The following is a 23,141-nucleotide window of genomic DNA, read 5'->3' on the forward strand; positions in this document are numbered from 1 at the left end:
GCAACCTTCCGGCCACAGGCACAGATCCTGAGCCACAGAGCCACCGCTCTGCCCCTTTAAAAAAAATAAATAATAGTTTCTGAAAACAAAATTGCTTAAGTCTGGCTCTTGATCTTTTACATTTAGATGTTTGTCAGAACTAATAGCAATCAATAATACCCGTTTCATCTTCCACTTGTGTGCCTGCTTTCCCATAAGTCTACACGACTTCTCTACATACAAAGATCTACAACTCTATGGTGTTTCTGCATGACGTCATCAAATGCCGACTGGTTTGTTGTCTGTAATAAAAAGATGCCTTGTTAAATGGTATTTTATTTGTTAGTGCTGTGTAGTTTTGTACAGACAACTATGATTAATTTTATAGCCACCGAAACGTCGTCTGCTTTGCACAGAGATCCTTTTACAGTGAGCTAAGGAGATTGCACAAAACGAGATGGAGAATTATACATTTATGCAAAAATCTTGAGTTTCATAATTGAATCGGTTTATTTGTAATTGGTACCCGTGAGCTTCTGCGAGTCTTTCAGAGGCGATACAGGAGTAGGGAGACCACACCGGCCGACACTTCGGTCTCAGGTACGCTAGTTACAGGTGGATTCCTAATTAGGAAACGGTTAGTTAGAACGGATTTTTTTGTTTATTTTTTTTAATAATGTTTATTATTAGGACGTAAAAAAGTTAATGAAATGCATGTGCATTATTATTATTACTGTCAATGTATTGTGTTAGAATAACAAAAAAATAAGTGTGCTTCACTTATATGATACTTTTACTGAAAGCGAATTATGGAGACAATGACAATGATCTGATTCACAGACGCCTCTGGGTGTCTACGTGATGCTTGAGCGCTCCAGACCGCGTCAGCAGCTGTGCTGACCTGGGGGCGGGGCAGCTGTGCGGCTCGGATCTCCTTACCGGAAGGTTGTGGGTTCGAATCCCAGCCGGGACACTGCTACCTTTGAGCACAGCTCATCCGAACTGGTCCAGTACATTACTCAGCTTTTGAAATCGTTGTAAATGTCGGTTATTTTAAATAAAGGCATCTGGAGTAATATTAATCTTATTAATAATAAGGAACAAGTAATAGGTGTATTCCCTGCTGAAAAAAAGAAGAAAGAAAACAGAACGTTTCGGCCGTGGAGCCTTCTTCAGGTGTGAGACACCTCTGACACCTCTCACACCTGAAGAAGGCTCCACAGCCGAAACGTTCTGTTTTCTTTCTTCTTTTTTTCAGCAGGGAATACACCTATTACTTGTTCCTTTGCAGCCTACGCGTGCTGACGCAGCTCCCCACCTGAATTATTAATAATAAACAGACCCCATTGCCAGACTGGCTTCCTGTGACCTGTCACCCCAGCACTGGGTCTCCTCTGTGGACAGATACCTAGCTTTGAGCTTTAAAATGATTGTTTTTATATGATTTTTTGAACTAGTGTAGAATACTGTAAATTTGAAAGTCTCTTTTTACAGTATACCATTCCGAAAAGCATCAGTTTAAAATGTTTAAAAATTCTATCTGTCTCACTGGCTGCAAAGGCATCAGTGCTCATTCCAGGCTGTACAGGCAGAGAGACAGGTAAAGAGTTACTGATCTGGGCTCCCTGCAATACGAGCTTTCTCTGGGGCCGTTCTCAAGGCAGTACAATAGACTGCAAACTCATGCACAACTCAGTTAGGAAATCGAAATCTGAGGATTTTGTTGTTTCCCTAAGAATTTTATATTACTGTTTCCATAAGGCTTCCATTGAACACAGAGAGGAACACTGCTATTGGCCTGGGCTAAGCTCCGCCCCCTCCACTTGCACTGGTTTGGCTAGGCCAACGCAAGGCATCATCATGGAGACCTGTTTGCTGTCAATCAAGCAGGAGGGGGAGGAGCTACCTCACAGAGGGGCGGAGTCTGGGCAGGGAGATGTGCAGAGGGTGTGTGTGAAGGAGGAAGAGGAAGCGAGGTCAGAGGTCAATGGAGAGGTGACCAGACAGCCAGGTGAGTCAATGAAGACCAGGACATGTTGCCCAGTGAGAGCAGGAGTGTTGACTTGTGCTGTGATTTGATGGACTTTGATTTGTGTTGTTTAATGAGCAGGGTTGAGCAGTGGTTAGCATTGCTGCCTCGCAGTACTGGGGCTCTGGGTTTAGATCCTGAGGTGCTGTCTGTGTGGAGTCTGTATGTTCTGCCCATGTTCACGTGGGTTTCCTCCCACAGTACAAAGACAGACTTGTAGGTTTGTTGGGTTTGGGGAAAATTGGCCCTGGTGTGAGTGTGTGGGCCTTGCTATGGACTGGTATCCCATCCAAGGTGTACCCTGCCTTCCTGCCTTGCGCGACCTCCAGCTCCTCCCAGCTGGAGAAAGTGGTTAGATAATAGATGGAGAGCTGGGCTGTCCTGGGGCTGGATGGTGTCCGTGAGCCTCAGGACCAGCTGGCTGAGGGGCTCTTCTCTGGGCTCAGCTCTGGGCTCAGCAGGGCCTGGTGGTGGTAGATTTCCGATCACTGTCTCTCGGGGGTAACCAGTATTCTAGGGCTGTTTTCTGCCTGCTGATTAGTACTGGGTATTGGCCTGATTCAGCCCCACATGTTTTGACTGGCCTCCCCTGCTGGCTCCCTGATGCAGGTCCTGAAGAGTGAGTTTTGTGCACTTTGTGTGCTGTGTCTCGCTCCCAGTGTCCCTGCAGTGCCGGGAGTGCGGCCTGCGGTTCCCGGGCAGCCGGGCGAAGGAGCGCCACATGCGCCGCCGCCACCCGGAGGAGTACCAGGAGCACATCCTGTCCGGCTCCCTGCGCTGCCACCTGTGCCAGCTGTCCTGCGGCTCGTCCCGGGAGCTCATCGAGCACCAGCGCGCCCAGCACACGCAGGTCAGCCCCCGCAGCCACGCCCCGGCGTCGGCCCGCCCCGCCCCGCCGCCGATCGGCGATGGAGACGGATGTCACCCCGTGCGCCTTCTGTGCCCCTGTCCCCCTAGGGCCGGCCGTTCCAGTGCCCCGTGTGCGGCGACAGCTTCGTCCAGTCCCACGCCCTCATCAACCACAAGCGCCGCCACCTGCGCCAGTCGAGCTACGTGTGCCGGGACTGCGCCCACACCTGCCGCTCCCTCAAGCAGCTGCTGAGCCACCGCCGCGGGCACGCCCCCCCGGCGCCGCGGCAACCCCCGGCCCCGCCCACCCCCGTGGCCCCGCCCCCGGACACCGCTCCCCGTGAGTCAGACCCGTGGCCAGGCTGATCAAGGTCCCATCATCATTACTGACATCATCATCACCATCACCTGCACAGTCACCATCACCAATGTCTGATTCTTTTGCTCTCTGTTTGACCTGCACTGCTTCTGCGTGTCTGTATGGAGCCCTCTCTCTCTCAATTCAATTCAATTCAAGGTGCTTTATTAGCATGACCGATGGGTACAATCAGTGTTGCCAAAGCAAATAAAAATAATACAATTAACATGGAACAAGACAAAAAATAGAAGTAAAATAAAATCTACAGACATGTTACAGACATTTACAACAAAGACATATTATAAAATATTGACATATTCTGTAGGCGGCTGGAGCATTACTGGGAGACAGACTCACTGTTCCTCAGGCTGGGACAGGAGATCACATACTGGGCTGCCAGATCAACTGAGTTCCCTCCTCCCTCTCCCAGTAGGATTGGGACCTGTTGTGGTTTTGGCAGGTGTGGGAACTCTGGGATTAGATTTCTGAATTTCGGGAAGACTGTTTCTCTAATCCCAGAGTATCTGTCACAGTGCAGTAGGAAGTGCGCCTCTGTCTCTATGTCTCTCTCTCTCTCCCCCAGTCGTGTCTCTCCAGTGCCTCCAGTGCTTCATCACCTTCAAGGACCTGGAGACGAGCGAGAAGCACCTGCGCTTCAAGCACCCCGAGGAGTACGAGCGCCGGCTCCGGGGACGAACCGTCTTCGCCTGCCGCCGCTGCGACCACACCTTCCCCTCCTCCGCCCAGCTGGCGGCCCACCAGAGAGCCCACCGCACCCGGAGGGAGGGAGAGCGGGACAGGGAGGAGCAGGAGGAGAGGGAGGGCGGCGCGGAGCAGGACCCCCCTCCCGACACTGCTGGGACGGGTGAGGGAGGGAGAGGAGGAGAGAGGGAGAGGAGGGACAACAGAGAGGGAACAGAGAGAGGAGAGGGAGAGAACAGAGGGAGAGGAGGAGAGGGAGAGAACAGAGGGAGAGAACAGAGGGAGAGGAGGAGAGAGAGGGAACAGAGAGAGGAGAGAGAGGAGAGACGAGACAACAGAGAGGGAACAGAGAGAGGAGAGGGAGAGAACAGAGGGAGAGGAGGAGAGAGAGGGAACAGAGAGAGAGAGGAGAGATGAGACAACAGAGAGGGAACAGAGGGAGAGGAGGAGAGAGAGGAGAGATGAGACAACAGAGAGGGAACAGAGAGAGGAGAGGGAGAGAACAGAGGGAGAGGAGGAGAAGGAGAGAACAGAGGGAGAGGAGGAGAGAGAGGGAACAGCGAGAGTTAACACACAAAGGAGAGAGGAGAGACAGCAGAGAGAGGAGAGAGAGAACAAGAGAACAGAGGGAGAGGAGGAGAGAGAGGAGAGACAACCGAAAGGGAGCAGAGACAGTTAACACACAGAGAGAGACCAGAGGAAGAGAGAACGGTGGGAGAGGGGGAGGGGAGGGGAGACTGGGGGACAGAGGGACTGTGCTGTGCATGTAGCTACCTCCCTCTCCCCCTCCAGATCCCGGCTCCCAGCCTGCCCCCCGCCCCGCCCCCCAGCAGCACAAGTGCCCTCACTGCAACTTCCTGTTCCGGGACGTGAAGACGCAGGAGCGCCACATGCACGCCAAGCACCCACCTGGCTGCTCCGCGCCGCCAGCCCTGCTCTTCGCGGAGGAGGAGGAGGAGGAGGGCGAGGTGCTGCAGGTCCAGATCAAGGAGGAGCCCCCTGAGGAAGAGGAGGACACACCCCTGGGGACAGGTCCCGCCCATAGCTGCAGGGAATCTTCCGGTAAGTCACCTGTCTGGATTGGTTTGTTTCTGGCCACTGTCCCCTGTCCATCTGTCCATTTATCTGTCCATCTGCTTGTCTTCCCAGGACACCCCTGGTCCCCCTGCTCTTCCCCACGCTCCGATGACCAGTATCCTGACCCTGCCCCGAGCTCCGGGGAGAGAGGTGGGGAGCGAGGCACGGAGGAGGAGGAAGAGGAAGAGGAGGTGCTGAGAGTCCAGATCAAAGAGGAGCCCCTAGAGGAGGAGAAGGAGGAGAGAGACAGCAGGGAGGCGCCTGGAGAGAGAGGTGAGTGGAGAGAGAATGGTCTGGAGGGCTGTCCAGTCCTGGTCCTGGAGGGTCAGTCAGTGTGTCTGCAGGGCTGTCCAGTCCTGGTCCTGGAGGGCCGGTCAGTGTGTCTGCAGGGCTGTCCAGTCCTGGTCCTGGAGAGACTGGTCAGTGTGTCTGCAGGGCTGTCCAGTCCTGGTCTTGGAGGGCTGGTCAGTGTGTCTGCTGCCAGTACTAACGCTTTACCACCACATACTGTACATCCATTGTAATAATTTATATTTTTTGTGTGAAGTTAATTTTTATATCCAATATGTAATCTCTCTCCCTGTCTGCCTTCCCCTCTGTCTCTCTTCCCCTCTCAGACTCTCAGCTTTTGCCCGCCTCCACTGACCCCTCTCCTCGCCTGCCCTTCTTGTGCCCACTGTGTGGCGAAGGTTTCGACCGTCCAGCTGCCATGGCAACACATCGCCGGCGACTCCACCCCCGGGGGCCGTGGCGCCACGCCTGTGCCGATTGTGGCCAGGTGTGCCACAGCCAGGAGGCGCTGTTGATTCACCGCCGGCTCCACACTGAGGAGAGACCGTACCTGTGCCAGGTGAGGCTCAGACACGCTGAGGAGAGACCGTACCTGTGCCAGGTGAGACTCAGACACGCTGAGGAGAGACCGTACCTGTGCCAGGTGAGACTCAGACACGCTGAGGAGAGACCGTACCTGTGCCAGGTGAGGCTCAGACACGCTGAGGAGAGACCGTACCTGTGCCAGGTGAGGCTCAGACACGCTGAGGAGAGACCGTACCTGTGCCAGGTGAGGCTCAGACACGCTGAGGAGAGACCGTACCTGTGCCAGGTGAGACCCAGACACGCTGAGGAGAGACCGTACCTGTGCCAGGTGAGACTCAGACACGCTGAGGAGAGACCGTACCTGTGCCAGGTGAGGCTCAGACACGCTGAGGAGAGACCGTACCTGTGCCAGGTGAGGCTCAGACACGCTGAGGAGAGACCGTACCTGTGCCAGGTGAGGCTCAGACACGCTGAGGAGAGACCGTACCTGTGCCAGGTGAGACTCAGACACGCTGAGGAGAGACCGTACCTGTGCCAGGTGAGGCTCAGACACGCTGAGGAGAGACCGTACCTGTGCCAGGTGAGGCTCAGACACGCTGAGGAGAGACCGTACCTGTGCCAGGTGAGGCTCAGACACGCTGAGGAGAGACCGTACCTGTGCCAGGTGAGACTCAGGCACGCTGAGGAGAGACCGTACCTGTGCCAGGTGAGGCTCAGGCACGCTGAGGAGAGACCGTACCTGTGCCAGGTGAGGCTCAGGCACGCTGAGGAGAGACCGTACCTGTGCCAGGTGAGACTCAGGCACGCTGAGGAGAGACAGTACCTGTGCCAGGTGAGACTCAGGCACGCTGAGGAGAGACCGTACCTGTGCCAGGTGAGGCTCAGGCACGCTGAGGAGAGACCGTACCTGTGCCAGGTGAGGCTCAGGCACGCTGAGGAGAGACCGTACCTGTGCCAGTGAGGCTCAGGCACGCTGAGGAGAGACCGTACCTGTGCCAGGTGAGACTCAGGCACGCTGAGGAGAGACCGTACCTGTGCCAGGTGAGGCTCAGACGCGCTGAGGAGAGACCGTACCTGTGCCAGGTGAGGCTCAGACGCGCTGAGGAGAGACCGTACCTGTGCCAGGTGAGGCTCAGACGCGCTGAGGAGAGACCGTACCTGTGCCAGGTGAGACTCAGACGCGCTGAGGAGAGACCGTACCTGTGCCAGGTGAGGCTCAGACGCGCTGAGGAGAGACCGTACCTGTGCCAGGTGAGGCTCAGACGCGCTGAGGAGAGACCGTACCTGTGCCAGGTGAGGCTCAGACGCGCTGAGGAGAGACCGTACCTGTGCCAGGTGAGGCTCAGACGCGCTGAGGAGAGACCGTACCTGTGCCAGGTGAGGCTCAGACGCGCTGAGGAGAGACCGTACCTGTGCCAGGTGAGGCTCAGGCACGCTGAGGAGAGACCGTACCTGTGCCAGGTGAGGCTCAGGCACGCTGAGGAGAGACCGTACCTGTGCAGGTGAGGCTCAGACACTCAGACTCACTGCTGCACCTGTTCCTCTCTCTCTGTGGTTTCGGCAGCTGTGTGGAAACACCTTCAAGAGGGCGTCTGGCCTACAGCGTCACAAGAGCGTCCACACCAGGCCCCCTCCTCCTCCCCCCCCCGAAGCACGACCTGCCCCCTCACTCCTGGACCAGCCCCCCCTGCCTGCCCCGCCCTCCTGCGCTGATCCGGACAGAGCTGGTAAGTACTGACGCTGTGCTGGAGTCCGAGACAGTCTGGTCACACTGCAGCACTGGAGCTGCTCCACACTGGGGGGGTTAATGAGGAAGGGGCCCCGACTGGGGGGGGTTAATTAGGAAGGGACCCCGACTGGGGGGGGTTAACGAGGAAGGGGCTCCGACTGGGGGGGTGAAGGAGGAAGGGGCCCCGACTGGGGGGTTAACGAGGAAGGGGCCCCGACTGGGGGGGGGTTAACGAGGAAGGGGCCCAGACTGGGGGGGGTTAATTAGGAAGGGACCCCGACTGGGGGGGGTTAACGAGGAAGGGGCTCCGACTGGGGGGGTGAAGGAGGAAGGGGCCCCGACTGGGGGGTTAACGAGGAAGGGGCCCCGACTGGGGGGGTGAAGGAGGAAGGGGCCCAGACTGGGGGGTTAACGAGGAAGGGGGTCAGAGGAGGGAAGATGGGAGGAAGATGGGAGGAAGATGGAGCACCTGGACAGAAACCGATGCTGCAGCCCAGATGCAATCCCAGGACCTCTTCGCCAGCCTGCTGCCTCCTGCCCTGTTATTGAAGCAAGACGCGTCTGTCATCCTAGACCGTAGATCCGTCCCTTGAGGGCCCGCCCTCCAGTGGACGGCCGCAGGATTGTCAGTGTCATTCTGAGTGGTGATGTCATTTCCTGTCCCCCTCCCAGCGGACGGCGGCGCCCGCGGCCTGTCCTGGCGGTGCCAGCTGTGCCACATCGCCTTCAGCGACAGGAAGACCAGAGAGCGGCACATGAGCGCCAAGCACCCCCTCCTGCAGCCGCCCCCGCCCCGTCTCCCCGGCGACACCGCGCCCCGCCATCGGCCCCCGAACACGGACCCCCACTAACAGCCAGAGGGGCGGGGGGTGGGGGAGTGTGTGTGTTTATTTATTTTATTCGTTTTATCGATTTACAGCCCGACATTCCCTCCCCCTTCCCTCCCCCTTCCCTCCCCTCGCTGGAGGTGACCGGTGGTGTGGCGGAGCTGTCGGCAGCGCCCGCGAGCTGGGGCACGCTCCGCTGTCGCTAGCCGCTGGCTCTGGGGGCGGGACCGGACCCCCGGAGCACTGCGATCCGACTGAGCCTTCACCCACCCCCTGCCACCGGACACCCCCCTCGTGCCCCTTTGCCCAGATCCGGGATCCTGTCAGCTTTGCGGAGTGAAAACTGGGCGTCTGTCTGTCCTGACACAGCTCTGTCCACTGTGCTTGTGTTGATAATAAATGTCATTAGTGGTCAGATGAACGAGCCTGCTGTCTTTTTTGTGCAGTTTGTGTTAGCTGTGTCCTGCTCTGGCCCTTATAGAGTCAGGATACTCATCTCCCTGCAGTCTGGAGCAGAGAGCTTTAAAGGAGCCCCAGTCTCACTGTGACCTGTGTCAGTGTTACAGGTAGAGACACAGCCCTTATAGAGTCAGGATACTCATCTCCCTGCAGTCTGGAGCAGAGAGCTTTAAAGGAGCCCCAGTCTCACTGTGACCTGTGTCAGTGTTACAGGTAGAGACACAGCCCTTATAGAGTCAGGAGACTCATCTCCCTGCAGTCTGGAGCAGAGAGCTTTAAAGGAGCCCCAGTCTCACTGTGATCTGTGTCAGTGTTACAGATGGCTGATGAGTACCCGACTAAAGCATAACATCAGCATCCCAACTCTGGAAACTGAAAACCTAACAGTTCCAAATCCAAAATTCTAACCACAATGTTTATAGCTATCGTGTTTTTTCGGTTGATGTTGCACCCGTTGCCTGCAAGTGAGGATACACCCCGCCACAATCCTGGTGTTGGTGACGCGTTCGCTCCTGTAACCACGCCCCTTTCAGGCTACTCGACTTCAAGTCCCGGAATGCTTTGCGAAACCAGGGCGCCTGTTTATGACGTCATTATCTCGCCTGGCTGATTCTTCTTGTCTTTGTTTTTCAACATGCGACGCGGAGAGAGGAAGGCTCAATCTGTTGCTACGTAGGTATGACTTTCATGCTGGTTTTTATTTCATAGAAAAAACGCAGAAAAAGTATGATTTGGGGCTGAAACATGAGAGTGGGAGGATGCGTGTTTAGATATTATGGCAGGAAATTCGCTGAGTAGTGCTGATAATCCAGTAGTTGCAGTGGCGCTGCAAACCCATTCACAGCAGATCTGGCGTGAAGTAGAGGTGATATTTAACTTTATTTTTAAAGTAAGATGTCTTTTGCACTCAAAACCAGGATAAGCCGATTGGCGTAAGGCGATTGCGTAAAGTTAAGTCAATGAGCACGATTCGAAAAGTTATGAAATGATAAATCTTTCAAGGTGGATGCTACACATTGGTGGTGGTGGAGGGGAGTCCCCATTACCTGTAAAGCGCTTTGAGTGGAGTGTCCAGAAAAGCGCTATATAAGTGTAAGCAATTATTATTATTATTATTAAGTTATTGGAGAGCAGCGATCCTTTACTGATGCTGCCATTGTCCAAAGCCTGCTACTGCTGTCGAGATTGACAGTGACCTTTAACCCCTGACTAAAGACCCCCAGAGCCCCTGAAGGACTGGGGTCTCAGGGACTGAGCTGAGCCAGTTACTGTCCTCATGAGCCCAGATTCACAGTGACCTTTAACCCCTGACTGAAGGAGTGGAGCTGTGTGGGAGCAGGGTTCGAGATTAGGAGTAGACTGGAATGATTACAGGTGAGATGTGCTTGTTCGATTTCACTGTAGCCCAGTGAACAGAGAAACTCATCCATCTGCACGTAGCTCCCCTCTGGTAGAGTTTTCTCAAAGCACTTTACCCAATTATACATAAAGAAGAAAAATGTGGAGAAGCAGGCAAAGGATAATACAGAAAATTGCATTAATTATGAAAGTGAAAGAAAGAATGAAGGAAGTGGAGGTGTTTGCGAGCAGCTCAGTCTGCAGGGGAGTTAAAGCCATCCGCCAGCGAGAGAGGGCAGATGGGGGGCTGCCCCTGGTGCAGGATGTGAGGGAGCCCCGAGTCAGCAGGACACAGTGAGCGGGACGGGAGCTCCTGAAGGCACACCGTGCCACACCTGACGGCCCCGCTGGGGAGTTTAAAGAGACTGGGAGACAGCACAGGAGAGATACGATCGGAGGATTTATAGCTGGTCAGCACTAAGGAGGAAGCATGGCTGCCACTCAGCACTGGGGCCCTGCGTGCAGTCCTGGAACTGGGGTGTTGTCTGCACGGAGTTTGCATGTTCCCCCTGCGTTCACATTCTTGAGCAAAATGGCTCAGGATCTGCGCCTGTGGCTGGAAGGTTGCCGGTTCGAATCCCGCGGCCGGCAGAGGAATCCTACTCCATTGGGCCCCTGAGCAAGGCCCTCAACCCCAACTGCTCCAAGGGTGCTGTATAAATGGCTGACCCTGTGCTCTGACCCCCAGCTTCTCTCCCTGACTGTGTGTCTCATGGAGAGCAAGATGGGGTCTGTGAAAAGACAAATTCCTAATACAAGAAATTGTATATGGCCTCCCTCTCTCCCTCTCTAAAACAGTTCTGGACATTCTGTAGTTCCTGAAGTCAGTTTTTTAAGATGGCGCTTCAGAATCTGAGACACTTTCATCAGTTTTCCAGTCTCCCCTCTCTCACTCAGGAAGGACCTTCTCTTCTCCCCTGGGGCTGCCGAGGACCAGCCCCGCCCCCTCAGGGTGCAGTAGGAGGAGTCAGGTGCCATGGAGACGGTGGCCGGGCCAATCAGCGAGGAGAGCTCGGGAGCAGGGGGGCAGGCCATGGAGCCGGGGCAGGTCCAGGTGGCCAAGAGAGACCGACTGGAGCCCCTGAAGAGGGACATCCCAGCTCTGATCGGAATGCCACCCAGCTGTACGTAACGGGTTTCTTCACTGATTCATGAATATCTGAACATTAACAGAGTCTGTACTAACCTCTCTCTCAGTGCAGTGTTAATGTACTGGAGTGTCCAGTCAGTGTGTCTGTATGAACCCCTCTCTCTCAGTGCAGTGTTAATGTACTGGAGTGTCCAGTCAGTGTGTCTGTATTAACCCCTCTCTCTCAGTGCAGTGTTAATGTACTGGAGTGTCCAGTCAGTGTGTCTGTATTAACCCCTCTCTCTCTCAGTGCAGTGTTAATGTACTGGAGTGTCCAGTCAGTGTGTCTGTATTAACCTCTCTCTCTCTCAGTGCAGTGTTAATGTACTGGAGTGTCCAGTCAGTGTGTCTGTATGAACCCCTCTCTCTCTCAGTGCAGTGTTAATGTACTGGAGTGTCCAGTCAGTATTAAGTCAGTCCCCTCTGTCTGTCCAGCTGCCCAGCTGTCCCTCCAGTGCCTCGAGTGTCACATCACCTTCAGTGACTTCAAGGGGAAGGAGCGGCACCTGAAGAAGCGCCACCCAGCGGAGTACGAGGCGGCCGTGCTGGGCGACTCGCTCTTCACCTGCTACGTGTGCGACCGCGCCTTCGCCTCGTCCCGCGAGATGCTGGAGCATCAGCGTGGCCACACCGAGAAGCGCCCCTTCAAGTGCCCCGTGTGCGGCGAGGGCTTCCCGCGCTCCACCGAGCTGACGCTGCACAAGCGCGCCCACTCCCGCCAGACGGGCTACACCTGCGCGGACTGCGGCAAGCCCTGCAAGACCCTGACGCTGCTGCGCTACCACCGGCGCACGCACACCGGCGAGCGGCCCTACGCCTGCCCGCACCCCCACTGCGCCCGCCGCTTCAGCCAGTCCTCCGGCCTGTACCGCCACCAGCTCACGCACGAGGAGGGCGGCCCACGTGAGTGCCCCCGCCGCCGGCCGGGGGGGGCGGGACACGCTGGGAGGGACGGGAGAGACGCAGCGTGGCGGCCACACCGCGCCGTGCTGGGAGGGACGGGAGACGCTGGGAGGGACGGGAGAGACGCAGCGTGGCGGCCACACCTCGCCGTGCTGGGGGGGACGGGAGACGTTGGGAGGGACGGGAGAGACGCAGCGTGATGGTCACCCTGGGAGGGACGGGAGAGACACGTCCCGAGTTTGCGGAGGCGTAGTCGTTAGGGGTCGTTAAGTCATTATGAGCTCCGCGTAGGTGGCGTGCTGGTCGATCAAGGTCCTGGCGAAGGAAGGGGTATGGGTGGGAGATGGGATCGTGCCATCGTGCCTCACTGGGATGTGTCTCGGAGTTTTCCTGCCCAGGTGGCAGCTCTGCCCCGGGGCTGGGCCGATGCCTGCGTAACGTTTTCCCTTCGTGTCTCGTTCGCAGAGGAAGACGAGGATGTCCACAGCTGCCCCCTGTGTCACGTGACTTTCAAGAACGGCAAGACCCTGCTGAGACACATGAAGCACAAGCACGCGGTGGACCAGCAGGGGGCGCCGGAGGAGCAGCTGGTGAAACAGCTGGAGTCCATACGGCAGCCGCAGCAGCTGGACCTGACGCCGCAGCTTGTGCAGCTGCTGAAGCAGTCTGGGCCACCGCAGTCGGCCCTGCCGCCGCAGCCTCAAGCGCAGCTAGAGCCCCGGCCTCCAGTGCCATTAGAGCCGCAACCTCCAGCGCAGCTAGAGCCGCAGACACAAGCGCAATTAGAGCCACAACCACATCTGCAACTGCAGTTAGAACTGCAACCGCAGTTAGAACTGCAGTCAGAGCCGCAATTGGAACTGCAGTCGCTGCCGCTGGTATTAGAACTGCAGACACAGAAGGAGCCGCAGTTGGCACCGCAGACACCACTGCAGCAGCAGCTGGAGCCACAGCCTCTAGAACCACCACTGCAGCAGCAACTGGAGCCACAGCCTCTAGAGCCACCACTGCAGCAGCAACCAGAGCCACAGCCTCTAGAACCACCACTGCAGCAGCAACCAGAGCCACAGCCTCTAGAACCACCACTGCAGCAGCAACTGGAGCCACAGCCTCTAGAGCCACAACTGCAGCTGCAACCGGAGCCTCAGCCTCTAGAACCACCACTGCAGCAGCAACTGGAGCCACAGCCTCTAGAGCCACCACTGCAGCTGCAACCGGAGCCACAGCCTCTAGAACCACCACTGCAGCAGCAACTGGAGCCACAGCCTCTAGAGCCACCACTGCAGCTGCAACCGGAGCCTCAGCCTCTAGAACCACCACTGCAGCAGCAACTGGAGCCACAGCCTCTAGAACCACAACTGCAGCTGCCACAGCCTCTAGAGACACCACTGCAGCTGCCACAGTCTCTAGAACCACCACAGCAGCAGCAACTGGAGCCACAGCCTCTAGAGCCACCACTGCAGCTGCCACAGCCTCTAGAACCACCACTGCAGCTGCCACAGCCTCTAGAGCCACCACTGCAGCTGCCACAGCCTCTAGAACCACCACTGCTGCAGCAACTGGAGCCAGAGCAGCAGCTGCAGCTCCCAGAACTGCGACCGCAGCTCGAATTGCAGCAGCAGCCGCAAGTAGAGCTGCAGGTACAGCCCCCAGCACCGCTGCCCCTGCTGCTGACCTCGGCAGCGCTGCAGTCTCCACCAGCGCAGTCGCGACAGCCTGATCAGCCTCCGGACCGCGCCCTCGAGCCAAGCCCGCCAGCCCCGCCGCGGCCGGCTAGGGGCCGCCACAGCCGGAAGAAGCCGCCACAGCCAGCGGCGAAGCAGGGGCTGCCGAAGCGCAAGTCCCAGGCGGAGCCGCCGGGGCAGCAGAGGAAACGCCAGAAGCGCCGGCCGGCGGAGCAAGCCGCCCCCTGCTGCCCCCCCTCCCCCTCGGCCTCTCGGGGGAACCCCAGGAAGCGCAAGGCCCCGGCGCCGGCAGCGCCCCCTGCGGGGGGTCCGGGCGGGGTGTGCGCCGAGCGGTTCTGCCGCGAGCCGGGGCTGCGGGATCCCTGGGAAAGGGGGCACGGCCGGGGCGCGGCCCGCGGGGAGCCGGACACGGGCAGCGAGGGGGAGATGGAGCTCCCCCGGGTGTCGGAGACCCCCACGCGGCTGGAGGGGGACCCCGAGGCCGGGCCGGACGCCGGCGGGTCGGCCGAGCCTGGAGGCGTGGCTGGTCCGGCGGGGGGGGCTGCCCCGACGTCCCCGTGGAGTCGGGAGCCGGAAGGGGCCGGGCCGCCGGCCGGCGGGGGGACCGCGAAGCCGGCGGAACGGCGCTCGGCGGATCTCGACACGGAGACGGCCGCGGGACCCTTCCCTGTCCAGGATCGGGCCCTGGATTTGTCTGGGCTGCGAGGACGGGAGGGCAGGAACGCCAGGCCCGCCGAGAGAGAGGGCGCGCTCCGGCTGGCCGCTGCGGAGCCCCCGGATTCGGCCGGAAGCCCGTGCCTGGACCGGAGAGAGCAGCCGGAGGAGGAGCAGCGGGAGGCCGGACAGAACGGCGGGGACAGTCCGGGAGCGGAGGGAGGCGGAGGAGAGGAGCAGAGGGAGGGAACAGGAGGCACGCCGCCGGATGGCCCTCTCCCATTCCCGTCCGCGTCTCCCCCTCTTCCTCCTCCTGCTTCCTCTCCCGCAGCCCTGCCGACAGCCGGGTCGGGCCGCCCGAGCCCAGAGCAGGGGGACCGGCACCAGAGCTGCAGCCGGCCTCCGGGCCCTGACCCGCCCGCACCGGGACCCCGGCCCCCCCCCGGGCCGAGCGAGGGGGAGGAGTCTGCCCCGGAGCCGCGGGACGATCGCGCCATCCCGCCCTCCGACCCCCGCCGGCGGCTGCGGTCCTCCTCCCGTGCGCCCGCGGCCGCGCCCACCCCGGCCTCCCCAGGGGCCGCCCGAGGCCAGCGGGGCAAGCGCGGGGGGCGCAGGTCCGCCGCGGCCGCCCGGGCGGCGCCAGGCCCGGCGAGCCGCAGCCAGAGTCGGCCCGCGGATCCGGGGGAGATCAAACAGGAAGAAGAGGAGGCAGAGGTGGCCATCGGAGGAGGAGGAGGAGAAGGAGGAGGGCGGATGGGGAGGCCGGGACAGACCGCCCCCCAGGAGGAGGAGGAGGGAATACGAGACAGACACGGAGGAGGAGAGGAGCAGGAGGAGGGCGAGGCACGAAGCGGACAGGGGCCGGGAGGGGTCGGCCAGCTCCTCTTCCATCTGGGGTCACGGGTCGCCCCGGAAGGGGCTCTGCTGAAGGAGGAGGAAGGCATGGAGCTGGTGGAGGTCTTCCGGGCGTCGCCAGTGGCCACCGGCGGGGGGCTCTCCTTGGCCATCCACCAGGGGGCGCTAGCAGCAGCAGCCTTGATGGGAGCTTCCCTGGGGGAGTCGTCCGAGGACCAGGAGCAGATCGTCTTCGAGCTGGGCTCCGTGACCACCAGCGTGGAGGTGGTGAAGGTCGAGGAGGGCGAGGAAGAGGAGGGAGGGCGGAGGTCTCAGGCGTCCGTCCTGCTGGAGGGCTTCTTTCCTCCTCCTCCTCCCGGGAGCGAGGGAGAGGAAGAGGAGGAGCGGGCGAGCGCGGGGCGACAGTCGGGGAGACAGGTGAGTTTCGGGGCAGCGGGGGTACCGGCGTTTCCGAGAGGATCGTGGGGGTACGGATAACGGTCACAACCACTGGCAGGGATTCTCTCCTGATCTGTACCCCTCCGCCGCAGGTGGCGTCTCTCCTGGATTTTGGGGTGCAGGTGGGCCCCGCGGACGGAGAAGTGAGCCTGATCGAAGCCCTGGGGGGGCGGGTGATCAAGGTGGAGGAGGTGCCCCCCTCCGAACTGCAGCCCGGCGGCGATACCCCGCCTGGCAGCCAGCAGCAGGAGGAGAGCCCCGAGGAAGAGGGGGGCGCGGAGGGGGTCCGTGTGTTCCTGGTGAAGGAGGAGGACCCCCTGATTTTGGATGAGGAGCCCGCCTGCCAAGAGCACCCCGGACACCCCAGGGACACGGGTGCAGCTGGTTAGTTTGGGTCTGCTGGTGAAGAGGCGCAGTGTGATTTGGCTGCTCATTGGTCCAGGTCAGATGGGTGGGTGGAGGAGGGGACACATGGAGACAGAGATGGAGACAGATACACCAACACGTTTCTAGTCCTAGTCCTGGAGGGTCAGTCAGTGTGTCTGCAGGACTGTCCAGTGTTGGTCCTGGAGAGACTGGTCAGTGTGTCCAGTCCTGATCCTGGAGGGTCAGTCAGTGTGTCTGCAGGGCTGTCCAGTCCTGGTCCTGGAGAGACTGGTCAGTGTGTCCAGTCCTGGAGGGTCAGTCAGTGTGTCTGCAGGGCTGTCCAGTCCTGGTCCAGGAGGGTTGGACACCCCTGAGATCCAGGGCTCAGATAGACAGGGAGACAGCGTGTCCAGTCCTGAGTCCTGATCATGTGGTGCTCTGTCCTGCAGAGGCTGGCCGTGCTGTGCCGGAGGAGGGGCCGAGGGGGAGCCAGGCAGGAGACGGGGCGGGGCGCTCGGAGCGAGGGCGGGGAGGAGGAGTGAAAGAGGAAGAGAGGGAGGTGGAGCTGCGGCCTCCTCTTCCTCCCCTGCAGAGAGCCGACGGGCCAGTGGGGGTGAGTTCTCACCTGTTGCTCTTAAAAGTTTATTTTCCCCTATCTGCAGCGTGTGGCTCTGACCCCTGACCCCTGACCCTCTTGTCTCTCTTTGGCCGGGAGTCCAGGTCCTCCAGCAAGAGGAGCAGGCAGCACCAGACCCAGGGGAGGAAATGGAGGAAACAGGCCCAGCAGTAACAGACCCAGGGGAGGAAATGGAGGAAACCGGCCCAGCAGCACCAGAACCAGATGCTGGAGCCCCGAGCGCCCACAGAGCTCACTGTGAGCCTCACTCCTGTCTGCATCTCTGCTCCCTTTCGTTTCCATTTTCTCTTCTTCGCTCATCAGACCTTGTGTTTCTGTGTCCTCACCGTCCCTCTCTCTCTCTCTCCCGTCTCTCTCCCAGGGCTGATGTCTGTGTCTTCCTCCTCCTCGGGGAGTCTGGTGACGGAGGGCGGTGAGAGAGAGCAGCGCAGGCCGGAGCCAGTGGACACCGAGCCTGATGGGAACGTGTCCAGCACTGGTGCGTGCAGCGTGAGAAACACTGAGCTCGAAACAGGAGCTGACTGGGCCCTGGGGGGGCGCTGTAGCCCTGGGGGGGCGCTGTAGCGCTGTGCCCTGAGCCCTGTGGGGGCGCTGTAGCGCTGTGCCCTGAGCCCTGGGGGGAGGTGTAGCGCTGTGCCCTGAGCCCTGGGGGGGCGCTGTAGCGCTGTTCTCTGTTACAAGTCCTGTGCAACGGTGTTCCAGGTGTTCTCCAGCAGGACAGCGGGCAGCACTGCCGGCACCAGGAGCTCCTGACTCGCCTGGATCAGAGCTCCGACCTCGACGACTCCGATGGTTCCGACTCGGAGCCGGACGGAGAGGCCGCCGCCCTGGGGCGCTACCGCGGCGACTCGGCACGGGACGGTCCCGCGACTCCCGTCGGCGTCCTGAGACTCCAGGAGTGGACCCGGGGCAGGTGAGGAGTCTGGGAGCACTAGTCTGGTTCCAGGTCCGGATCCGGGATCGGTGACTGCCGCCGCCGCGGTTTTTCAATCCCTTTCCTGCTCTCTCCCAGATTTCCCGCACACCCGGAGTCCGTGTTTTCCGAACCCCCGCCACGCCCTGGGGGGGCCTCGCTGTCGCCCCTCGAGTACTTCTCTCGGTACCTGGACTGGCACACCTGGGAGGGCGTGGCGCGCTACACCAACTCACGCCCCCACCCTGCAGGGGCCACGCCCCCCATCCGCACCTCCGCCGGTGAGATCGCCCGGCTCGTGGGAGTCCACATCGCCATGGCAACACTGCGGGTGAGTTTTTCAGCCTGTTAGTCTAGCGCTGAGCTGTTTGCCAGAATTTCATTGTCCCAGTGACAGCAGTCTGATCCGCTCCAGGTGTGACAGTGTGTCAGTCAGACTCCCAGTGACAGCAGTCTGATCCGCTCCAGGTGTGACAGTGTGTCAGTCAGACTCCCAGTGACAGCAGTCTGATCCGCTCCAGGTGTGACAGTGCTGTCAGTCAGACTCCCAGTGACAGCAGTCTGATCTGCTCCAGGTGTGACAGTGTGTCAGTCAGACTCCCAGTACAGTCTGATCCGCTCCAGGTGTGACAGTGCTGTCAGTCAGACTCCCAGTGACAGCAGTCTGATCTGCTCCAGGTGTGACAGTGTGTCAGTCAGACTCCCAGTACAGTCTGATCCGCTCCAGGTGTGACAGTGCTGTCAGTCAGACTCCCAGTGACAGCAGTCTGATCCGCTCCAGGTGTGACAGTGCTGTCAGTCAGACTCCCAGTGCACAGCAGTCTGATCTGCTCCAGGTGTGACAGGGCTGTCAGTCACACTCCCAGTGACAGCAGTCTGATCCGCTCCAGGTGTGACAGTGTGTCAGTCAGACTCCCAGTGCACAGCAGTCTGATCCTCTCCAGGTGTGACAGTGCTGTCAGTCAGACTCCCAGTGACAGCAGTCTGATCCGCTCCAGGTGTGACAGTGCCGTCAGTCAGACTCCCAGTGACAGCAGTCTGATCCGCTCCAGGTGTGACAGTGTGTCAGTCAGACTCCCAGTGACAGCAGTCTGATCCGCTCCAGGTGTGACAGTGTGTCAGTCAGACTCCCAGTGACAGCAGTCTGATCCACTCCAGGTGTGACAGTGCTGTCAGTCAGACTCCCAGTGACAGCAGTCTGATCCGCTCCAGGTGTGACAGTGTGTCAGTCAGACAGTCAGATGCTCTCCCTCTTGTGTCAGGGTGAGCGTCTCGTGTGTGAGAGCGTGTCTCTGGGAGTGTGACCAGGCCGATACCCCTCTGCTTCCCCACAGTTCCCCTGTGCCAGGCTGTACTGGCAGGAGTCCACGCGGGTGCCCCTCGTCGCCGGCGCCATGCCGGCCGACCGCTTCGCGGCGCTGCAGCGGGCGCTGAGGCTGGCGGAGGGCCGTCCTGGCGCGGGCGAGGGGGACGGCCTGTGGCGCGTCCGCCCCCTGCTGGACCGCGTGCGCCGGGGCTGCCTGGCGCTGCCGCGCGAGGGGCACTGCGCGGTGATGACGCGGCCCGTCCCCCTCGGGCGGCGGCGGGGGACGCCGGGGCTGCGGAACACGGTTCTGGTGGGCAGCAGCGGGCTGGTCCTGGACTTCCTGGTGCGACCGGACCGGCCGAGTGACGGCGATGATGAAGAGGAGGAGGAGGAGGAAGCGGAGGCGGTTGCCAGGGTAACGAACACCATCTCGGCTCCCGAGCCGGGGAAGAGGAGCGTGGTTTTCCTCCGGGACGAGCGCTGCGCTACCCCTGGCGTCCTCCAGCGCCTCCTGGTGGCTGGGCTGCGCGGCGCGGGGAGGGCCGGGGCCGCGGCGCTGCAGCCGGGCGGCTCCTGGGAGGAGCTGGTGCGCGCCGACGGAGGGATGTGTCTGGTCCGCTGCCGCCAGGGGCAGTTCCTGTCCACCTACGTGGGCGGCGCGGCGCCCGGCTCCCGGCACGCGGACAGCGGCGTGCCGGCGGTGGCGCGCGAGTTCCAGACCTTCACCAGGGGCGCCGAGCTGTGCGCCGACCTCCTGGCGCTGTACCGGTGCGCCGCCTCCGGCCCGGCCCGCAGCCGCTGGACGCTGGCGCTGCTCTGGCACCTCGTCGACCTGGCTCTGGCCAACTCCTGGCTGCAGTACCGCCGCGACCTCCAGGGCGGCGCCGGCGCCGCGGGACCCCCGGCGGGGACTCTGATGGCCTTCCGGCTGCAGGTGTCCCAGGCGCTGATTTCGGCAGGGGGGTCCGGCGTGCCTCCGGCCCCTCGCCCCCCCTCCCGCGCGCCCTCCCCTCCTCCTCCTCCTCCTCCGGCCCAGCGGGAGACGGCCCCCGGCCCCGCCCCCCCCGCGGCCGCCGCGCGCTACGACGGGCGTGGCCACTGGCCCGAGCAGCCGGGCGCCAGCCTGGCCGGCCCCTGCGCCCTCGAGGGCTGCCGGCGGGACTCCAGCGTGCGCTGCCTCAAGTGCTGCGTCTTCCTGTGCATCGCCCGCGCCGACAACTGCTTCCTCAAGTTCCACAGCCAGTGAGCCCGGGCCCGCTTCCGGTGCTGGAACTGGATCGGACCTCTGGGGCAGAGCTGGAATATCGCACCTCGACAGGGCAGGGGGATCACTGGGGGCACCCCTGACTGTGATTGGTGGGGCCCTGAAACTGGCACTGTCCGAAATCGGGGTGCCTGTTGAAGGGGGGGGGGTCCCTGGGGGTGCAGGTGGACCCCCAACAATCGAGTTTCGTACAACACTAATGAACAAGGAAAAGCCCGGGGTGTTCTGCTCCTCTGTGCACCCCGACTTCCCTCCTCGCCCCCCCCCCTGCACACAGGCGCGCGCGGACACCAGCCCCTCTCGAACCCGAACTGGGCTGGGCGCTCGACTCCCTGTCGAGATCGCTCAGACTGTGCCCCCCCACAACAGGGAAACTCTCTACTGCAGCAGCACCAGCTCTGTCATTAATAATTAGCACCTCGTCAGTGATTAACACCCTGCCTGTGACTGTGAACTCGCGCGTGGAGAGGATTCCTTCGCAGAGCCGACTCTTGGGGATCCCGAGGAGAGAAGGTCCTGTTCAGATGCACGGGGAATTGGGGAGCCCTGTTTCACGATATGAGCCGGGGGCCCCTCTTATTCCCAGGTGAAAACGGTACTACTGCACGGTGTGATGGAGCCAGGACTGTGGGGAAGAGCCGCCCCCTGGAGGCCAAAGCCTGGAAGTGCGAGTCTTTTTTTAATGCTGTTTTTGTGTCTGGACTAATAAAAACGACTCCTATGAGCTCTTGAGTGTCGCTGGTTTTCATATCGGTCCTGTTGTCTTCTGCCTGAAAAACAGTTCATAAAGGCAGTGACACCATGTTTGTTACTGTATGTATTGTTCTTGGTTAGCACCATAATACTGATCGTTTCTTGCACTTGTGTGAGGTCTTTCTTATGTATCCAAAACTTCTTTACACAAACACTCCATTCTGCACCAGCAGCCCCTCCTGGGAGACACAGAGTGGTCATTCTGCACCAGCAGCCCTTCCTGGGAGACACAGAGTGGTCATTCTGCACCAGCAGCCCTTCCTGGGAGACACAGAGTGGTCATTCTGCACCAGCAGCCCCTCCTGGGAGACCCAGAGTGGTCATTCTGCACCAGCAGCCCCTCCTGGGAGACCCAGAGTGGTCATTCTGCACCAGCAGTCCCTCCTGGGAGACACACAGCGGCCCGACATCCATAAGCCCTGGATACATGTTGTCAAATTATGATTGCATTAAATAATGCCACAAATAATTTTATTCGAAGAAAACAACAACTACAGTTTTACAACGGTCTTCGCAAAAACGATGAGGAGATTACGGATTACAGGCACTGTAATAATTTAATGGGTTTTTTTTTTTATTGCAGGACAGTAAATCACGTAAATAACCAGAAACGTGAGTAGTGTTTTTTGGTGGTCTTAATTCACTAATATACAACACGAATACCTAATACAGTGCAGATATCGGTAATGCATGTGTTCTGTTCACACCGGTCACTTGTATTTTTGATACACTAGAACAGTCCAGTTTCTGTCCGGACGGGCAACAAACTACATTTCAAATCCTCGTCAGCGCGAGATCGCAGCCAGGCACCCCGCGCGCCCAGCTCGAGCTCCGTCCGCCGGCGATGACGTCAGACGCAGGTCGCGCAGCGTATTGCTTCCTGTCTGCCGCGGATGTGCCGTTGAGTTACATTTTTTTTCGCCTTTTTCTTTAAAAAAAAAAAGCAAAATAAAAATGAATAGGTTGAAACGGGTATAATTCCTTTTTTTAAAAAAAACCATGAGCTTTGCCCGCTACCGAAGAGCGCGGCGGTCGATTACAGGAAGATCGGACATCACCGAGAGGCGCTGAAAATCATATTTCTGCATTTGTTTAGAACAACAACAACATTTTTTGAGAAGAGGCAGAGGAATCATGCCCTCTCGGCGCCCGGGACTGGGGCAGTAGCGTTGCCCGAGCGGGGAGGGAGGCCCTGGACAGCGAGAGGTACGTGCTTGGGGGGTTTATTCCCTCTTGGGGGGTCGCCCTGCGCTGCTGTCTGGAAAAAAAACTCCGGGAAAACGATGGCGTGGACGGGGGGCGAGAGTGGGCTCAGAAACAGAGCGGGGTGTCCGTGCGCGGGTACCTGCGAGCAGCGCGCCGGTGGAATAGAGAGATTAACACACGCACCGTGCGTGAGCGCGCTTTTGTGCCCAGCAGACTGGGGGGGGCGCGATTGTGGTCGGCTGCTGGCGAGGGGATACCGCTCCCCCCTCGTCTCCCACCGACCCACCCGCGAGGGGAGTTTGCACCCCGGCGCGTTATTGTTCTGCCCCCCGGGCAGGCTCCACGCGTGTCCCGCGTGTGGGAGCTGGTCTTTGTGCGCGTGGTGTTGGTGCATGCGGTCTCCCCGGCAGGCTCGGGCCAGGCGCTGCCTCCCCCACGCTCCCCACGCTCGCCTCGCCGCGCGGCTGCCTTCCCGCTGATGGTCCGCACTGGTTGCACTGGTTGGGTCGCTCATGCTGTTTACACGCGCCGTTAACGTGTTTCCGAGGGAAGGAGAGTTGAGGAAAACGACAGTGTAGACGGAGGGAAGAGACAGAGCGACCGGCGGTGAGGCTGGGGGTCAGGACGGGGTCGCACGGAACTGAACTCTGATGTAACACTGTAACACCTGCAGTGCGTGGATTAGACTGAGATTCTGACAGCACTGTAAGACCTGCAGCGGACCAGACTGCTGTGCATTGAGATTCTGACAGCACTGTAAGACCTGGAGTGAATCAGACTGCTGTGCATTGAGATTCTGACAGCACTGT

At 59.8% G+C, this 23,141-nt stretch overlaps 3 protein-coding genes across 10 annotated transcripts in view; all 3 read left to right on the forward strand.

Moving 5' to 3' along the window:
- The first annotated feature begins 260 nt into the window (after positions 1-260).
- On the forward strand, positions 261-8,480 carry LOC138225355 (oocyte zinc finger protein XlCOF28-like). 6 transcript variants are annotated; one of them, XM_069185310.1, is made up of 11 exons: positions 261-579; positions 820-984; positions 1,741-1,990; positions 2,668-2,858; positions 2,966-3,197; positions 3,799-4,080; positions 4,710-4,979; positions 5,067-5,267; positions 5,612-5,844; positions 7,375-7,537; positions 8,212-8,480. In XM_069185310.1, the coding sequence occupies exons 3-11, from the start codon at positions 1,840-1,842 to the stop codon at positions 8,388-8,390; spliced, it is 1,902 nt and encodes a 633-aa protein (XP_069041411.1). In that variant the 5' UTR covers positions 261-579; positions 820-984; positions 1,741-1,839; the 3' UTR covers positions 8,391-8,480. The 6 variants fall into 6 exon arrangements, with proteins under 6 accessions (XP_069041411.1, XP_069041415.1, XP_069041413.1 ...); XM_069185314.1 differs by having other exon boundaries at positions 1,870-1,990; positions 2,618-2,858; XM_069185312.1 differs by having other exon boundaries at positions 1,870-1,990.
- Positions 8,481-9,394: 914 nt separating this feature from the next.
- Positions 9,395-21,097, forward strand: znf576.1 (zinc finger protein 576, tandem duplicate 1). 3 transcript variants are annotated; one of them, XM_069185275.1, is made up of 12 exons: positions 9,395-9,501; positions 11,121-11,347; positions 11,788-12,255; positions 12,721-13,698; positions 13,789-15,866; positions 15,980-16,271; positions 16,703-16,866; positions 16,974-17,127; positions 17,252-17,368; positions 17,593-17,803; positions 17,903-18,134; positions 19,138-21,097. In XM_069185275.1, the coding sequence occupies exons 2-12, from the start codon at positions 11,200-11,202 to the stop codon at positions 20,353-20,355; spliced, it is 6,060 nt and encodes a 2,019-aa protein (XP_069041376.1). In that variant the 5' UTR covers positions 9,395-9,501; positions 11,121-11,199; the 3' UTR covers positions 20,356-21,097. The 3 variants fall into 3 exon arrangements, with proteins under 3 accessions (XP_069041376.1, XP_069041374.1, XP_069041375.1); XM_069185273.1 differs by having other exon boundaries at positions 12,721-15,866; XM_069185274.1 differs by having other exon boundaries at positions 9,405-9,497; positions 12,721-15,866.
- An 883-nt stretch (positions 21,098-21,980) lies between these two features.
- LOC107080083 (uncharacterized) overlaps positions 21,981-23,141 on the forward strand; it is a 28,325-nt gene continuing 27,164 nt past the window's right edge. Inside the window, exon 1 of the mRNA XM_069185535.1 lies at positions 21,981-22,332. The gene's annotated coding sequence lies outside the window, so the exon portion shown is untranslated. The remainder of the gene's footprint in view (positions 22,333-23,141) is intronic.

Source organism: Lepisosteus oculatus, chromosome 27 (assembly GCF_040954835.1).
Source record: "Lepisosteus oculatus isolate fLepOcu1 chromosome 27, fLepOcu1.hap2, whole genome shotgun sequence".
Classification (NCBI taxonomy): domain Eukaryota; kingdom Metazoa; phylum Chordata; class Actinopteri; order Semionotiformes; family Lepisosteidae; genus Lepisosteus; species Lepisosteus oculatus.

Bases quoted from the DNA above. Each gene is read 5' to 3' on its own strand.
- LOC138225355 (XM_069185310.1), top strand. From the start codon at position 1,840: ATGGAGACCTGTTTGCTGTCAATCAAGCAGGAGGGGGAGGAGCTACCT. The intron at 3,198-3,798 runs GTGAGTCAGACC...TCTCTCCCCCAG, and splicing joins GCCCCCGGACACCGCTCCCC to TCGTGTCTCTCCAGTGCCTC. The intron at 4,980-5,066 runs GTAAGTCACCTG...TTGTCTTCCCAG, and splicing joins TAGCTGCAGGGAATCTTCCG to GACACCCCTGGTCCCCCTGC.
- znf576.1 (XM_069185273.1), top strand. From the start codon at position 11,200: ATGGAGACGGTGGCCGGGCCAATCAGCGAGGAGAGCTCGGGAGCAGGG. The intron at 12,256-12,720 runs GTGAGTGCCCCC...TCTCGTTCGCAG, and splicing joins GCACGAGGAGGGCGGCCCAC to AGGAAGACGAGGATGTCCAC. The intron at 18,135-19,137 runs GTGAGTTTTTCA...GCTTCCCCACAG, and splicing joins TCGCCATGGCAACACTGCGG to TTCCCCTGTGCCAGGCTGTA.